Source organism: Notolepis coatsorum, assembly GCF_963971535.1.
Source record: "Notolepis coatsorum genome assembly, chromosome: 9".
Lineage (NCBI taxonomy): Eukaryota > Metazoa > Chordata > Actinopteri > Aulopiformes > Paralepididae > Notolepis > Notolepis coatsorum.
This window is the reverse complement of record NC_140173.1, coordinates 32985294-33005030: the sequence shown is the minus strand read 5'-3', so window position 1 is coordinate 33005030 and position 19737 is coordinate 32985294. Positions and strand designations below refer to the sequence as shown.

General features: G+C 44.0%; 1 protein-coding gene across 1 annotated transcript in view; it reads right to left on the bottom strand.

Annotated features, from left to right (window-relative positions):
• Window positions 1-1779: 1779 nt before the first annotated feature.
• The window catches only part of ppm1ba (protein phosphatase, Mg2+/Mn2+ dependent, 1Ba), a gene marked incomplete at its 3' end in the record, with an annotated part of 55720 nt that continues 37762 nt past the window's right edge, over window positions 1780-19737 (bottom strand). Inside the window, exons 4-6 of the mRNA XM_084321054.1 lie at window positions 10984-11095; window positions 7576-7633; window positions 1780-1809 (exon numbers count right to left, since the gene is read on the bottom strand). Coding sequence (XP_084177180.1) covers window positions 1780-1809; window positions 7576-7633; window positions 10984-11095 — 200 coding nt within the window. The remainder of the gene's footprint in view (window positions 1810-7575; window positions 7634-10983; window positions 11096-19737) is intronic.

Sequence of the window (19737 nt, the reverse complement as noted above, 5' to 3'; positions counted from 1 at the left end):
GAGGTACAGGTGTACCTCAGGGTACCTGCCTGGGCCCTGTTTGAGGTACAGGTGTACCTCAGGGTACCTGCCTGGGCCCTGTTTGAGGTACAGATGTACCTCAGGGTACCAGCCTGGGCCCTGTTTGAGGTGCAGGTGTACCTCAGGGTACCAGCCTGGGCCCTGTTTGAGGTACAGGTGTACCTCAGGGTACCAGCGTGGGCCCTGTTTGAGGTACAGGTGTACCTCAGGGTACCTGCCTGGGCCCTGTTTGAGGTACAGATGTACCTCAGGGTACCAGCCTGGGCCCTGTTTGAGGTGCAGGTGTACCTCAGGGTACCAGCGTGGGCCCTGTTTGAGGTACAGGTGTACCTCAGGGTACCAGCGTGGGCCCTGTTTGAGGTGCAGGTGTACCTCAGGGTACCAGCGTGGGCCCTGTTTGAGGTGCAGGTGTACCTCAGGGTACCAGCGTGGGCCCTGTTTGAGGTGCAGGTGTACCTCAGGGTACCAGCGTGGGCCCTGTTTGAGGTACAGGTGTACCTCAGGGTACCAGCCTGGGCCCTGTTTGAGGTGCAGGTGTACCTCAGGGTACCAGCGTGGGCCCTGTTTGAGGTGCAGGTGTACCTCAGGGTACCAGCGTGGGCCCTGTTTGAGGTGCAGGTGTACCTCAGGGTACCAGCGTGGGCCCTGTTTGAGGTACAGGTGTACCTCAGGGTACCAGCGTGGGCCCTGTTTGAGGTGCAGGTGTACCTCAGGGTACCAGCCTGGGCCCTGTTTGAGGTACAGGTGTACCTCAGGGTACCAGCCTGGGCCCTGTTTGAGGTACAGGTGTACCTCAGGGTACCAGCGTGGGCCCTGTTTGAGGTGCAGGTGTACCTCAGGGTACCAGCCTGGGCCCTGTTTGAGGTGCAGGTGTACCTCAGGGTACCAGCCTGGTATACATTGGGCTGCAGACGGAAGTCCAGAATTCCAAAACTGTTTATAATGTAGTTGAGTAGATCAGAGTAGTCACTGTATCTTCTCTCACTGTTGACCTTTAGTGAATAAAATATTAGTGAAATTAAAACACAATTTTGCTGGGGACCTCCTGGAACCCCCTCAAGGCCCCCTGGGGAGCCCGACATTGAGAACCACTGGCCCCAGTACGGGAGGCCCCAGGCTGGACTGGTCTTCTACGACCAGTATGGGAGGCCTCAGGCTGGACTGGTTATCTGTCACGTCGCCACACTTCAAACGTCCTTATAAATAAAAAATAAAAAATAAAACGAACCAGAAAAGGAAAACTCAGCCAGCAAGCCACTTTAGTCCAAGTGGTGGGCGTGGCTTACTGACAGGTCGTCTAGCGGTGAGGTACTACTCCCCTCCTGCCACTGGTAATTGAGCAAGGCACCGCAGGCGTCCAGAGAGAGGGGCTGCCTCTGTGGCTCAGTTCAGTTCACTACGACTAACAACAATCACCACAAAGAAAGCAAAACCACAAAGCACAGAGGGGAGGGGGGGCATCAATCCCTTGCTCTTGTCATACGAACAACTTCCTCCCACCCTCCTCCTCCTCCTCCTATCCATTTTAGAAAAAAAAAAAAAAATCTAGATCCATGTTGTAATCCTCTGGGTCGGGTTGCGTTCTGTGGAGTTTTCCTGTTCCGATTGATCTCTCTGCGCAGCAGGTAAGACGGCGAGGGAAATCAATAACAGGTGAGCGTGGATGTGATCTCGGTGTGGGGGGGGGGGGGGGGGGGGGTGGAGACACACATCCTGGGTCGGTGCTGTTATCTGGGATCGGGCAGTTGAGCTGGACGGCTACCACGGGTCCTCCAAGTCAGCTCCATTCTGTAGGAGTCAGGAGAGAGAGAGAGAGAGAGAGAGAGAGAGAGAGAGAGAGAGAGAGAGAGAGAGAGAGAGAGAGAGCGCAGGGACAGAGAAGATAGAGACGATGAGAGAGAGAGAAGAGGGAGGGAGAAAGAGAGGGGAAGGATAGAGAGAGAAGAGAGAGAGGAGGGAAGGGAGAGAGATAAGATGAGAGAAATGAGGGGAAGAAGAGAAAATAGGAGAGGAAGAGTGTTCAGAGAAGACCGGTACAGAGGAGAAGAGAGGAGAGAAGAGAAAGGAGGAGAAGAGAAGGGAGGAGGAAAGAGGGATATAGGGTGAATGGGAGGTGGGGGGAGAGAAGAGGACACATTGTTAGAGACCAGGTCACTCCTCCAATCCAATCAGTTATTTATTTATTTATTGGGTTGACTGGGTTCCAAGTAATTTTTATATCAAGACAAGAATGACTTAAAGCCAACATGTCACAAAGACTGGTCTGGTCCGTTAAGAAGAATGACTTAAAGCCAACATGTCACAAAGACTGGTCTGGTCCGTTAAGAAGCGGAGGGGGGGAGGGTCCGAGGCCGCCTCAGCTTCGTGTGAGACGACAGGGAAACACGACGGACCAAGATAAATAAATAAAAGGCCGACTCTTAAAGGAGCGGTTCACCCAAACATTTAAAAGAAAAACAAACATATTTTTCCTTTTGCCAGAGTGCTATCCATCCATCCAGATAGTTCATATAATTTGCAGAGTTTTGAAGATATCTGGCGTAGAGAGATATCTGCTATCACTCCAATACAATAGATAGGATTTAGCAACTATTTACTACCGAAATACACGTACCCCCATAATAACAATAATAATAATAATAATAATAATAATAATAATAATAATACTATGATAATATAATAATAAAATACTGATAGTAATAACATAACAATAATAATAATAACAATAACAATAACAATAACAATAACAATAACAATAATAATAATAATAATAATAATAATAATAATAATAATAATAATAATATATGGGGGGTGTACCTTGGTAGGGAATGGTTCCTAAATTAAACTGTATGTATGAAGCCACTGTACTGGAGTGACACGACAGACATCACAGCAGATATCTCCAAAAATCACACGGAAACAATCTGGATGTTACGTCATGCCAATAAAGCAATTTTAATTAAATTTAATTGAATTGATAGATAGCACTTTGATATTATTTTGAGTGAACTTCCCCTTAACATTTTTAACTCTTGCGTGCAACTGTAGAAAGAGAGAGAGGGAGAGAGAGAGCCGGAGAGAGAGAGAGAGAGCGTGGTACATGCAGGTATGTGTCAAATGGAAGAGACAGACAGACTCAAGAGGAACATACACTCATCCTTAGCCTTGTTCACACACACACACACACACACACACACACACACACACACACACACACACACACACACACACACACACACACACACACACACACACACACACACACACACACACACACACACACACACACACACACACACACACACACACACACACACACACACACACACACACACACACACACACACACACACACACACACACACACACACACACTTTAGAGTAGATAGAGTGAGGAGGAGGACAAACTGACTGAGAAGTGAGGAAGAGGAAGGGAGGTCATTATAGAAGCATATTAGATGATCACTGACATGCCTGTGTGTGTGTCTGTGTGTGTGTGTATATATATAAATGTATGTGTGTGTAGGGGTGCGGATAGAGAGGGGTGATACAATACTTATATTAGGGCTGGGAGATATGGCCTAAAAATAAAATCTCTTGATTTAAAAAAAATAAATCAGATTTCCGATTTTAATAGATTTATTTTTCTCTTGAAAACTAGAAACGCCAAGGAAATCATTCGAATAAACTTTGTTTTTATTTGACACAGAAAAATGATCAAACTAAGATGAATTTCCCTATTGGGATTGAAGTGCAAACCTAACTTTCACCAATCTTCACTTAAAAAAAAAAAATAATAATAAAGGTAAAGGGTACTCTTGATCAAACAAAGATGAATGTCCCTATTGGGATTAATAAAGTGCAAATCTAACTTCACTTTTTGTAAAATATATATATATTGTTTGAAAATGGATTGAAATTTTTCAAAATCGTCCTAAATCATTCATTCGAATTAATCGATACAATCGATTAATCGCCCAGCCCTAACTTATATACGAGGTCACTTACATGCCTGTATGTGTGTGCACAATATGTGTGTGCGTGTGCGTGTGTGTGTAGGGGGGTAGAGAGGGGTGAGGTAACAGGTATGTGGTCACTTACCAAATGAAACAGGAAGGCTGCATTAATCAGAGGGTGAACACAGTTAGACAACTATATGCAGCATGTGTGTGTGTGTGTGTGTGTGTGACGTGTGTGTGTGTGTGTGTGTGTGTGTGTGTGTGTGTGTGTGTGTGTGTGTGCGTGTGTGTGTGTGTGTGTGTGTGGAGACGTATGCCATTTCTGAAGGCTAAGGTTCATAGAACTTGAATTGATATAGCAGCGGTCATTCCCAAGTCTCAGCTCCAGCCTGGAAGCAGCCCCCTGAATAGCTTCATTATATATTATTCAAATCAAGCGATTCTGAATTGTCTGAACTGAATCATAAAGAGTTATTTTAGAAAGAAATACTGCCTTTGTGGTTGTATGCCTCCGCCAACCAGTAACCAGTGGAGGCTAGGAGGGGCAAAGATAGAGTAGGAGGGGCTAACATAGAGTAGGATGGGCTACCATAGAGTAGGAGGGGCTAATATAGAGTAGGATGGGCTACCATAGAGTAGGAGGGGCTAACATAGAGTAGGAGGGGCTAACAGAGTAGGAGGGACATAGAGTAGGAGGGACATAGAGTAGGAGGGACATAGAGTAGGAGGGACTAACATAGAGTAGGAGGGACTAACATGGAGTAGGAGGGGCTAACAGAGTAGGAGGGACTAACATAGAGTAGGAGGTGCAAACTGCCGCAAGTCTCTGGCGATACATAAGGAGACGGGGCTTACGCTTAGGGGGCGGGGCAAACCAATGTAAGCTGATGTTCCTGCTGAGTCCAATGACGCCACCCGTGAGTCTGTATGACAAATAGTTAACGAAATATGAAAGGGGGTGTGGCTTAAGTGTAGAGGCAGGGCTTAAGCATGAGAGCGTCGTTGACTTAGACTTAGGTTAGATGGCACCGTTCCAAGGGACTTTTGACAACGAAAACCCCTTTTGAGCGCTGCCGCTGGGCCCGCTAAAATGCCAGCTAAAACGCTGTCGCCATTAGACTTGGACGTGCAAACGAAATCATTTGAAAATGCAACGTCGCCGTTTTCCTGTCGTGTAACCCTGGCCTTAGACCAATGAAAGAAGTAGTCTGTACTGAGTTCAATAACAACTCCCATATGTCTCTACAAAACAAACATATCATGAAATATGAAAGGGCCGGTGCTTATGCATAGAGGCAGTGGTTAACACTTTGAGTGCCAACGACGAGATTTCTCGTTAGTTCATACCGACCGTTGGGTGCCAACGACGAGAGATCTTTTAAAAAAATGTATTCGTGATTTTGATTTCCATTCATATTTCATCAATCTAGCCTCACGTTACCACTGCAAATTCTCTCTGAGCTCCATTGGGAAAATACCGCCCCCTATCGTCTCTCCCTGTGGTACTGCACCCCTTTGGATTGGATTGAATTAAATGCATGGGGGGGAAAATCCTGCTTCCACATTTGACTTCTCAGGCATGTAACTCGAGCCGATCGGATTCATTGTGGACCATCAGAACAGCGTGGAATCGGTGTTTCGACCACCAAGCGTTGGATCAATAAACGCGATCGATATTTGGAATGGCGATCAGGAATTGGAATAATCTTTTTGGAGAACATCTGATCTGAGGTATGGAATCTATTTTACCAGTCTTAGGATAATCAGAGCTTTTTTCACAGAGATATCAACGTGGGCCCTATGTGCGTGTGTGTGTGCTGATCAGGAAATGGATAATCGATTTTTCAGCCTGCTTCTATAGCGTGCATAAATACACATATACTATCGATAATCTAGCGTTTATTTGAAAACTATTCATAAATAGGCCGAAAAATTACGATGTTTTTTGTGTATTCCAGTATATTCCAGTAAAGGGCGATTATCACAGAATCTTTATATTTTCCTGAAACTTTCAAAAAACGAGTTTTTCAAAATGGTATAAAACGGAAATGAACCGATTAAAAAACAATCCGTTTCGACAATGTTGACTGCAAACAAGTCATTGATAAGCGACGGCCATATGCAACAGGGTTCTGGGGCACCGGACCCGTGGCACGGAAAGTGTTAAGCATGGGGGGCGTAGCTAACCTAGACCAAAGTAGTAGAAAGAAGTAGTCTGTATTGAGTGGACATTTGGGCTAAATTTGAAGAAATTCCCTCCAGGCATTCGAGAGATATAGTGTTCACGAGAATGGGACGCGTAAAGATTTTGCCCAACCCACTTTCAGTCCCGCCTTCGGGATCCGCGATCTGATTGGCCACTGACGTTTCTCTCAGCGCCAATCGCGTTACGCCTAACCCAACCCCAATTGAAAGTGACTGAAAACTTACCGCACTGAGAACTAGGCGTAACGCGATTGGCGCTGAGAGAAACGTCAGTGGCCAATCAGATCGCGGATCCCGAACGCGGAACTGAAAGTGGGTTGGGCAAAATCTTTGTGATTCAGGGGACTGGATCCTGGCAAACTCAACCCTACGTCATTTGAGCGGTAGACCTTAAAATGGCTGCCATATGATGTTTGATAATGCACGGCAATCAATAGGATAATAAAAAGAAATGTGTCCGAAATGTGTGAATTCTTTCCATACTGAAAGTGTATATTTATTGGTATATTTAGTGTGTTAAAAGAATGTACTTTTCCGAGTATACTTGTAATGTATTTTGGTGCTCCAGAATCAGATCATCCAATTATCACTATATGAGATTACCAATAAAATGCTATCAGCCACATTTCTTCTCTGCCCCCCCCCCCCCCCACTATCTCTCCCTCCATCTCCTTCTCCTTCAACAACATTAGGGCGACCGGTGGAATGAAACTCAATGCAGTCAACTGTCAGACCTAATAGAAATAGGTCTATACGCCTTTATGATATTATAAATGCTCTAGTGTTTTATCCGAGTGAAAATTACAACATATTAGGTTTCTTTAGGTTGAGATTGTTAAACTATTGGAAATATGAATGCAGTGTTTCAGTGCCATTTTCACACTTATTTCTCTCTCTCTCTGAAGACTCCTGTGACCATAAGTACTTTTGATTACTTCCCCTAACCATGTTTTCATTCATTTCTTAACGACCACAGCGCCTACAGATGCATTTGTGTTAACCCTTTCACTACCACACTACCAAACAGTTAACGCTTTTCACTGCGACAATACAGAAGGTTAACCCTTTCACTACCACACTACCAAACGGTTAACCCTTTTCACTGTGACAATACAGAAGGTTAACCCTTTCACAACCACACTACAGAAGGTTAACCCTTTCACTACCAGACTACAGAAGGTTAACCCTCTCACAACCACACTACAGACGGTTAACCGAGCTATAGTCACTTTTCCTTTTTTGAGAAACAACTCTACCCTTCGACAACAGCATCGACGAGGAGGAAATAGGGAAATATTTCACATGGCCTTTAAACAAATGGGACAATGACATCACGGTGGAATCAGTGTAAGTAGGAGTGTTTGTGTTAGAGTGTGTGAGAGCTACTCACCCCATCCTCCTCCCTGTGTGGATTCAGACGCTGATACACTGCTTCAATAACACTGCGTCTGGTGGGGGAACACACACACACACACACACACACACACACACACACACACACACACACACACACACACACACACACACACACACACACACACACACACACACACACACACACACACACACACACACACACACACACACACACACACACACACACACACACACACACACACACACACACACACACACACACACACACACACACACACACACACACACACACACACACACACACACACACACGCAAGCATGGTGAGACTGAGAATTGTACACATGTGTAATCATGCATCTATCCAAGAGTTGGACAGAGTAGAGGCTGCAGTGGACAGATGGAGGGAATAACAAGGAGGTTAGAGGGGGTGAGGTTAGATGGTTAGAGGGGGTGAGGTTAGATGGTTAGAGGGGGTGAGGTTAGATGGTTAGAGGGGGTGAGGTTAGATGGTTAGAGGGGGTGAGGTTAGGGGGTTAGAGGGGGTGAGGTTAGGGGGTTAGAGGGGGTGAGGTTAGGGGGTTAGAGGGGGTGAGGTTAGAGCCAGGGTTAGAGGGGGTGAGGTTAGGGGGTTAGAGGGGGTGAGGTTAGGGGGTTAGAGGGGGTGAGGTTAGAGCCAGGGTTAGAGGGGGTGAGGTTAGGGGGGGTGAGGTTAGATGGTTAGAGGGGGTGAGAATTAAACATTAAAATGTGATATCGGTATCGGTTTAAAAAAAAAGTTTTTTTATTTATTTTTTTACATTTCTATAACCTTTATTTACCCAGGCAAGCAAGTAAGAACTAATTCTGATTTTAATTATTGTCAAAAGTATGCATAATGTTTTGGGGGGGAACCCTGCATATATCGGTATCGGTTGATATCGGTATCGGAAATTAAGAGTTGGACAATATCGGTATAGGTAAAAAAGCCAATATCGAGCATCCCTAGTTGGCACCTTGTATGGTTGCCTCCGCCATCGGTGTGTGAATGTGTGAATGAATGGGTGAATGCGAGACATAAGTTGTAAAGCAATTTGTATAAAAGAGTTATATAAATACAGTCCAAATAAATGTAGTCCATGTTGGCGAATATGTTACATTTGTAATCTCTACATCCACTGCTGTAGTTTTATGCATAATAATCATGAATGCATTGATTAAATATTCCCCAACAATGTTTGTAATGTCAATATGCATATATTATGGTAATAATGAGCAAATCCAAAGATAATTTGCATATTGTATTGTGAAACTTTCCCATATCAAATTCAATATTCTCCACCAGCCCTGAAATGTCATTACAATATGATCAGCCTAGCCTATCAAAAGTTTATTCAACAAAATATGTTGGAATTGTATTGTAATTTGGCTCAATTTGGTGCAGTTTTTTTATTATTGTGTTCCACTGACTTAATGATAAAGCTGTGTGACTTTTTCTGACCCAGTGTGTCGAGCAACAAAATCTCTGCATTGCTAGGTCCTATTCTCATTCTCATTCTCAGGCTGTGTGACATACACTCGTAGAGACATCTCTGTGTAGGAGTGTGTTTCAGGCTGTGTGACGTAGAGGCAGCTCTGTGTAGGAGTGTGTTTCAGGCTGTGTGACGTACAGGCAGCTCTGTGTAGGAGTGTGTTTCAGGCTGTGTGACGTACAGGCAGCTCTGTGTAGGAGTGTGTTTCAGGCTGTGTGACGTACAGGCGTAGAGGCAGCTCTGTGTAGGAGTGTGTTTCAGGCTGTGTGACGTACAGGCAGCTCTGTGTAGGAGTGTGTTTCAGGCTGTGTGACGTACAGGCAGCTCTGTGTAGGAGTGTGTTTCAGGCTGTGTGACGTACAGGCAGCTCTGTGTAGAGTGTGTTTCAGACTGTGTGACGTACAGGCAGCTCTGTGTAGAGTGTGTTTCAGGCTGTGTGACGTACAGGCGTAGAGGCAGCTCTGTGTAGGACTGTGTTTCAGGCTGTGTGACGTAGAGGCAGCTCTGTGTAGGAGTGTGTTTCAGGCTGTGTGACGTAGAGGCAGCTCTGTGTAGGAGTGTGTTTCAGGCTGTGTGACGTACAGGCAGCTCTGTGTAGGAGTGTGTTTCAGGCTGTGTGACGTACAGGTGTAGAGGCAGCTCTGTGTAGCAGTGCGTTTCAGGCTGTGTGACGTACAGGCAGCTCTGTGTAGGAGTGTGTTTCAGGCTGTGTGACGTACAGGCAGCTCTGTGTAGCAGTGTGTTTCAGGCTGTGTGACGTACAGGCGTAGAGGCAGCTCTGTGTAGGAGTGTGTTTCAGGCTGTGTGACGTACAGGCGTAGAGGCAGCTCTGTGTAGCAGTGTGTTTCAGGCTGTGTGACGTACAGGCGTAGAGGCAGCTCTGTGTAGGAGTGTGTTTCAGGCTGTGTGACGTACAGGTGTAGAGGCAGCTCTGTGTAGCAGTGCGTTTCAGGCTGTGTGACGTACAGGCGTAGAGGCAGCTCTGTGTAGGAGTGTGTTTCAGGCTGTGTGACGTACAGGCAGCTCTGTGTAGGAGTGTGTTTCAGGCTGTGTGACGTACAGGCAGCTCTGTGTAGGAGTGTGTTTCAGGCTGTGTGACGTACAGGCAGCTCTGTGTAGCAGTGTGTTTCAGGCTGTGTGACGTACAGGCAGCTCTGTGTAGGAGTGTGTTTCAGGCTGTGTGACGTACAGGCAGCTCTGTGTAGGAGTGTGTTTCAGGCTGTGTGACGTACAGGCAGCTCTGTGTAGCAGTGTGTTTCAGGCTGTGTGACGTACAGGCAGCTCTGTGTAGGAGTGTGTTTCAGGCTGTGTGACGTACAGGCAGCTCTGTGTAGGAGTGCGGCACTGTTGTTAATTCTTCCGCCTAGCCCCACCTCGCATTGTATGTGTGTTAGGGCTGTCCCCGACTAAGGATTTGGATGGTCGACTATGATTGGCCAAAATTTGCCGTTAGTAGACTATTGGTAGACAAAAAAAAGTATAATATTAAAAAAAAAGAAGAAAAAAAAATCATCATTCCATTTGGGCTGTGGGGGTGCTTAATGTCTGAAGGAGTCGACTGAAGGCTTCTTGTCCTCTGCAAAAGCATGCAATTGGTCCACTAATGGATACATCTTGATATTTGTCTAGTCTAGTGTGTTCATTAGATGGGTGAAATCCTCTTTCAGTGCCTCTGTGCCTGTTTTCGTAGGCAGTTAGCCTCTGGTATGCGTGCCATTAGCGTTAGCCACGCTTCTAGGCCTCTTTTCTTTTGGAAAAGATAAAAAATAATAATAATAATAAAAAAAAATTAAATTTAAAAAAATATATATATTCGACTAAGAGGTTGGCCAGTCGACTACGGCTCCTTTCGACCGATTAGTCGACTAATAGGGGTCAGCCCTAATGTGTGTAAGTTGGTAATGAGTCGTACTTGCTGGCGAGGCCTCCCCCTGGTGGTAAATTGAGGATGGTGTCCGTGGACAAGTTCCTCATCACTGTCACAAGGTCTGGAACACCCTCGTCGGCTGAGCGAGACAGCATCTCTACAAAACACAACACAGGGACAGATGAAGCTAAATGAACCAACAACACAGGGACAGATGAAGCTAAATGAACCACCAACACAGGGACAGATGAAGCTAAATGAACCACCAACAACACAGGGACAGATGAAGCTAAATGAACAAACAACACAGGGACAGATGAAGCTAAATGAACCAACAACACAGGGACAGATGAAGCTAAATGAACCAACAACACAGGGACAGATGAAGCTAAATGGACCAACAACACGGACAGATGAAGCTAAATGAACCAACAACACAGGGACAGATGAAGCTAAATGAACCAACAACACAGGGACAGATGAAGCTAAATGAACAAACAACACAGGGACAGATGAAGCTAAATGAACCAACAACACAGGGACAGATGAAGCTAAATGAACCAACAACACAGGGACAGATGAAGCTAAATGGACCAACAACACGGACAGATGAAGCTAAATGAACCAACAACACAGGGACAGATGAAGCTAAATGAACCAACAACACAGGGACAGAGGAAGCTAATTGAACCAACAACACAGGGACAGATGAAGCTAAATGAACCAACAACACAGGGACAGATGAAGCTAAATTAACCAACAACACGGACAGATGAAGCTAAATGAACCAACAACACAGGGACAGATGAAGCTAAATGAACCAACAACACGGACAGATGAAGCTAAATGAACCAACAACACGGACAGATGAAGCTAAATGAACCAACACCACAGGGACAGATGAAGCTAAATGAACCAACAACACGGACAGATGAAGCTAAATGAACCAACAACACAGGGACAGATGAAGCTAAATGAACCAACAACACAGGGACAGATGAAGCTAAATTAACCACCAACAACACAGGGACAGATGAAGCTAAATGAACCAACAACACAGGGACAGATGAAGCTAAATTAACCAACAATGAGGGACAGATGAAGCTAAATGAACCAACAACACAGGGACAGATGAAGCTAAATGAACCAACAACACGGACAGATGAAGCTAAATGAACCAACAACACAGGGACAGATGAAGCTAAATGAACCACCAACAACACAGGGACAGATGAAGCTAAATGAACCAACAACACAGGGACAGATGAAGCTAAATGAACCAACAACACAGGGACAGATGAAGCTAAATGAACCACCAACAACACAGGGACAGATGAAGCTAAATGAACCAACAACACAGGGACAGATTAAGCTAAATGAACCAACAACACAGGGACAGATGAAGCTAAATGAACCAACAACACAGGGACAGATGAAGCTAAATGAACCAACAACACGGACAGATGAAGCTAAATGAACCAACAACACAGGGACAGATGAAGCTAAATGAACCAACAACACAGGGACAGATGAAGCTAAATGAACCAACAACACAGGGACAGATGAAGCTAAATGAACCAACAACACAGGGACAGATGAAGCTAAATGAACCAACAACACAGGGACAGATGAACCAATGTCATACTAGACAAGTGACTATGTAACAAATGCATGTGAAATTAAACCATATCTGAAAAAGTGCCAGATCCACACAGTGGCATTTCAAACAATCACCCCCCTCTCAAAACTAGAGCTGGGAAGAAATGTCTTTTAGCATTATAATTGTATTATTATAATTAGGGCTGTCAGTTTATCACGTTAATTAGATTAATTAATTACACAGCAAATTATCGCGTTATGAAAATTTACTCAAAATTAACACTTTGGCTGCCAGGAGCCGTGTTAAAGCGTCATTCCCGGCCATGCTCAAGTTGCCGAGGACGCTTTACAGCGTCTTTAATATCAATATTTCAAAAATCTGGAATCGGATTAATATTTCCCCTCCGCTGGCCTGAGATCCACCAGGAGGACCCACTGAGCTCTCTGGCGGTTCAGGAGCGCCATCTGGTGGCCGATCGGCGCAATCGCTTAACAGGAAGCGCAGTAGAGGTTTTGCTGGACGGCCGTATTACTTCCGGGCACTCGGTACATGTCCCAGGACTCTGGCTCGTCACACTACATGGCGATCGATTGCCAATAACTCGATAAACAACATGATTTGGACGTATATACCATTATACAAGCTGGAGATGGACCGGGTAAATCGCCATCCCATAATGATACAATTTCTACTCTACGATGATCGCCCAACGGCGCGCGGAGACTGGGGTGAGTTTTAGCGTGTAACGTTACCGTCTTCGATACTAACTGCTATTATCAACATTTGACCCACATTAGATGATTGGTATAACGCTGCCCACGGAATTATAAACGCCCCCTCGCCCATCCGGTCAACATCAGATGACGTGTAGTAACTTCTAGAAGTACGTCTAGTTGGAATTTTTTATATCGCGCTGATTGCCATCAAACTGTATTTCATCATCAATATAATGCATTTGGGGCTATATATCACGTTCTGGAGAAAGCTGCAGAAAGAGATGAAAACATACTTATACATTAGACCATACTTTACTATGAATATGTGAATGAAAAAGTTTAACGTTGCTACACAATGAACAATACATATAGGACTTTGAATGGGCCCTAATAATGGCAATGTAGCAATAGAATTTAAAAAGTTATAGCCCTGCAAAGAAGGGGACTTTCTCCATAGACAAATAGAGCTGGCAATCTATGGTATATCATGAATTTAACCCATGGCAGCCAAAGTGTTAATTACAAAACAAATATGTTTTTTTTTATAGTTTTTTTTTGTATCTCATTCATCCCATGAGAATGTAGAATACACATTTACAGACTTTTTTTTAATATGGTCCATTTGCATGTTCTTGGTATCTGATTCTAGGGACATCTATGAATCTCAGGGAATGTATTCCCAGTGTCAGAAATACTGTGGGCTAGATCCACAAAGAATGGATTGCACGGTGCAAGTTGTACCCTTACTTACAATTCATTATGAATTGAAAATGGGGGACCCTGATGTAAACAAGACGAAAGTCTTTCTCTGGTCTGCATGCCCTTAACAATTGTGTGTATTGAGCCGTACTGTATTGTACCCATTCTGCAATCTGTTAACACTATGATCGCCGGGGACGAGTTAAGACGTCATTCCTAGCCATGCTCATTCTGCCGAAGACGCCGTAACTCGTCTTTGATGTCAATATTTCAAAAATCTGTGAGCGAAATCATATTTCCCCTCCGGAGCCCTGAGACACACTGCAAAGCTACACTCAACTCTCTAGCGGTTCAAGAGCGCCATCTGGTAGCCGATCGGCAGATCGCCAACCGGAAATGAGCCTTTGAACCGGTAGTGCTCATCCATATGTGGTCCGGGCACTCGCTATCGTTAGAGAGACTCCGTCTTGACACAGTGAACATCGATCGGTGCAAATAACTCGAAAAAACAACATGATTTGGACGTATATACTATTATACAACCTGGAAATGGATCGGCATTTCTCCATCCCATAATAGAAAAAATTCTGTTCCACGCTCATCTGCCAGCGGCGCGAGGAAGCCACGGTAAGATTCAGCGTTATATTCTAACGTGTTCCATATAAACTGCTATGATGAACATATGACCCACTCTGGATGAATCATCTAACGCTGCCCACGGAATTATAAACGATCCCCCGCCCATCCGGTCATCATCAGATGATATGTAGAAACTTCTAGAACCACGTCCAGTTGAATTTTTTTTATCGCGCACAGATTCCTACCAAACTGTATTTGATCATCAATATAATGCATTTAGGGCTATAAAATCACGTTCTGAAGAAAGCTGCAGAAAACGATAAAAACATACTTATACTTTAGACCATATTTTAGTATGAATATGTGAATGAAAAAGTTTAACGTTGCTACACCCTGAACAATACATATAGGACATTGAATGGGCCATAATAATGGCAATTTAGCAATAGAATTTAAAAAGTTATAGCCCTGCAAAGAAGGGGAACTTCTCCATAGACAAATAGAGATGGCGAGGGATGGTAAATTATGAATTTAACCCATGGCGATCAAAGTGTTAATAACATTTTCATTCAATCAATCAATCTGCGCGGTGATTGATTGAATGAAAATCTTATTTTGAGTCAATTGTAATGAACCAAATGAGAATATCAATACATTTTTTTTTTATCTTTGAATAACACCATGCTCAAATTGACTAGACCTGAAAGATCTAAGCAAATTAATAGATGGATGATTAAACAGAAGGTTTTGTAGATACAGTACTGAATTCTGCCATCTGGACACATGCAATTTGAAATATGATTATAGAATATCAGGCATAAAATGGTTATGCGATTAAAATGCGATTAATTAATTACAAATCCTGTAATTAATTAGATAAATTTTTTTAATAGCCTGACAGCACTAATTATAATAAAATTGCAATTATTTCTATATATACTTATATATTTATTAAGATATATATATATATATTGATATGTTGTTAATATATTTTATTATCATTTATATGATTTAATTTGTCATGCCATTTTATTCATTTATTCCTTCAATTATTATTTTAATTATTATTATTGTATTATGGTATGTCTTGTTATATGTGGAATAAAAAAAAATGTATCACAAAATAATTATATATTACATCCTCAATTTTATAATCTATATTACTGCACATTACTTTTTCATCAATTAATACAAGCAGTCAGATAAATGAACTCTTTTATTTAGAAAGTTCTAAAATCAGAATGTCAAAATAAATGTATTTACTATAGTGTTGCACGATACACCGATACTAGAAAAGTATTGAGTTACCCAGCTGTTAAAAATGGTTCAATACTCCATTTTATTAGTATCGATACTTTTAGAATAGCCTGATGCTGTATTATTTACGAGTTGAGTGGATGCATGACCGGATCACAAGCTTTGCGTAGTGGGCGTGCCAACAGTATCAGCTGAACACACCAAGAAGGGAAAATAGTCAAGAGATATCGCCGAATGTCTTATTTCATAATACAAAGTTTCCAAATGGACGTTTGGATTAAACCAAGTTGTATGCAATGATGGAACAGTATTTCCCAGTGGAACACAAGTCACTTAACGTTACACAGGTTGTGCTATGCATGCTTAGCTTGCCAACGTTAACGTCAACAAAGACGTTGTTTCAACAAATGTCTTCACAAAATGGATTACCATCCAAACGTTATTGAAGACTCATGTGACCAGTAAGTAGGTACTACGTACGTCTAACTTTTACTAACCATTTTTGACCGCAGCAATATGTGCAAATGTTCTACGCATTAGCAACGCATTAGCGACAAAAATAGCAAACCGTAAAAATTATTTACGAGCTCATGCGACAGTTCGATGACCTAAACCAGGGCTATTCAACTGGCGGCCCGCGGGCCAGATCCGGCCCGCGGGATGATTCTGACCGGCCCGCCAAAGATTACATGATAATAATTTTTTTTTTTTTTTTTACTTTTTTCTTTTCATGTCAACGTTAACACGCACAATTTAGCCAAAAGTCACTCAATTAATGACAGATTTCATTGATAAATTGAGGGAAAACTTTGCAAGTCGATTTGATGAATTTGACATGTCCAGAGAATTGATGCATTTTGTGAGCAACCCATTTGCCAATGTAGCTGCTATTTCCACAAAAGGACAAGAGTTCCTTGCATCACTTCACATTGATGAAGGTCTCCTGCAACTTGAAATAATTGACATGCAAGCATCATCTGCTCTGAAGCAGGCACTTGAGAATGAATCCACCACAACATTTTGGATAAAGTGTATTCATGTCAAGACATTCCCCAAAATAAAAACGCTGGCAATATCTGTGCTAACAATGTTTGGCTCAACATACACCTGTGAATCCAGTTTCTCTCACATGAATGCCATTAAAACAAGCAACCGTGCCCCTTGACAAATGAGCATTTGCATCACTGTTTGCGGGTAGCCCTCACTTCCTATGAACCCTCTTTCTCTGCCATTGCCCAGTCAAATAAGTGCAATCGCTCTCATTAGATGTGTGTATGCAGGGGCGTAGCTGGGGGGGGGGGGGGTAGCTTAGGATGATTCCAAGGGCTGGGGGGGGGGGCCCAACATTTTTTTTTTTTTTTTTTACTAGACATCACTCACGTGTATTATTGATGCTCTCATTGATACTATGTTTGTTTCTGAAGTGTGTGTGTGTGTGTGTGTGTGTGTGTGTGTGTGTGTGTGTGTGTGTGTGTGTGTGTGTGTGTATAGAGAGAGAGAGGGGGGGCTTTGGTAGACTATTGCATTGGTCCATTCATTGAAGATGAACGCAATGCGACATCCTTTACTAGGCTCACCCACCAACAGTGCAGGTGCTGAACTGCTGATCCGAATGTATAGGTAAAAACCATATTATGCGTTTTCATCAATAAAAAAATGGCCAAACAAAATTCCGCTTGCGCGCTTACGCACGCTCGCATTCACTGGGGGTGTTGTGAAGGATCAGATTAAACCGAATATGTATATTTATTTATATATATATATTTAATTGTATTTGTATATCGTTTGATATCCCCTGTATATTCCTTGTACAATATGCATTGAATATCCCCGTTTCTACTAAACAGCCCATAATAGTTTCATTCTACCATTGGACTAGAACCTGGCGCCAGGTTGCCATACCCCTAGGTTCAAGTTCAATCGTGCCGCCTAACATGTCGAGGCAGCCCCCGGTTCCGCGCAGTAATATGCCGGGCGAAATACGTGTGGTACTATTTGTTCATAGCGCATATATATATGACGCTCGTAAAGTAGAACTTCTTTTAGTCCAGTTCTTTACCCTCCAACAGAGTGACAGACGCAAAAGCCTCCCCACGAAGCACGTGCGGTGTAGTAGGGCCTACTTGGCCCAGAATAGGCATTGAGATATCGTGTAGATTAATAGTTGAATGGTCATAGTTTGGCACCATACCGTCGAGTTGGACGTATTCTATTAAGCTAATAATAGTCTATTTATGTATGGTGCATCGTTCGGTTCGAGTTCTACAGTTATCAGTACCCCCATCGTTCCTGACGTTATCTGGACGCTTATCCAGGCTGGTCAGACCCCTAGTGGTGATTGCATCCGAGGAGCTCCGGGTCAAGAGCGACTGGACCTGTATATTGGATTACTCTACCCGACGACGGCGAGCCTTCCACGGCTCTTGGATTATGCTTTATGTGCTTTGATTATTCCATGGATAAAGGCCAACACTGTCGAGTGTTGGAATTACCCCCCGGAGAGGACTACAGGTGAGGCGGCGCTCTACACGTGAGGTCGCACCACGTCTCTCCGTTGTGGACCGGCAGATACCGTTCCACAGAGGGTCCAGCTGTGTTCGTCTACGGCCCGAGGTTCTGTGGGCACTGGGTCTAAGACTTTGGATTCTCCCAAGACACCGTCGGCCAGATGGGATACCGCCAGCGACTTCTCTAACCCCCCCCTTCTACTGTCTTACAACCAGCGGGACCCCCCCCCCCCCTTAGTGTATCCAGCTATAATTATTTAAGTACTATCGCTATCGTTTCCTAAATATTCCAGGTTGTATACTTACTCCCTGCGCAACCAGAGATTGGACATTCAATGTTGATTTACCTACGAATACTCATTTGCCATAAAAGTGCATACTTAACATTTCAAATCATAAATGTAATTAAGTGAATATTGTGTACACCCTTTGCTGTATTAAATATTCGATTTGGTCCATTTGTGTTGGTTCGTTTCATCAGGTGGGAAAGTGTTCATCATACTTATATCTTGTACTGGGTGGCCAGAAGTTAAAGTACATGAGGTAGTGGTATTAAATATCATATCTAACAATACAGTCAGGGAATTGTACCCCTCAGCTACAATTGGTCCTTCGAGCCGGATGGTAACTAGTGTAATATTAATATAGTGTTATTAATATCGAAATGGCCTATGATGAACACTCCACGAAACGATCCTCCTAACCTAGAACGCCCGCGGCGCAGACGACAGACACCTCAGTACTTAGAGGCTTACACTGTCAGTCAACTACCTAGCCTTCGACAAACGGTAAACGTAGTAAAAGTAGAAAGTAAAATTATGTCTGACCTTAACGACCAGGTTTCCCCGACCACAGAGGCCCTAGTAGGTCCTAATGTAACTGACCAAGCCCACGGTGGAGACCAGGAGGGAATTGACATGCCTTTACCCCCCGCCACTACTAAATAAGTAGTCCCCGACACGCCCCGGGAGGAAGACAACCCTACAGAGAGAGAACTCTGCACGGAAGAAGAAGAGGAGAGCGCAGAGGAACTAGAGCTCCAGGACTCCCCAACGAGTACCCCCAGGAGCGGTTCACGCAGGAGCGGCTCACCTCCACTACCGCCTTCCCCCAGCGAAGCGGAGAGGATACTACAACAGGCGTTCCTCGTCAGCCTGACAGCCTCTACCGAACACGATCGGCTCCAAGCACAGACGCTTAGCGAGCGCGAACGTCTCCAAGCCCAAGCGACCAGCGAGCGCGAACACCTCCAAGCACAGCAACGGAGCGAAGAACAGCGCACAAGTCTGGAGATGAGACGCTTCCAGATGGAAGAGAATATGGCAAGAGACCGCGCCGACGCCCAGCGCACCGCTGCCGGTGCCCAAAGAGACGCAGAGCGCGACAGACTACAAGCGCAACTAATAGAGCAGCTGATCAAAAGGACAACTCCCTCTCCCTC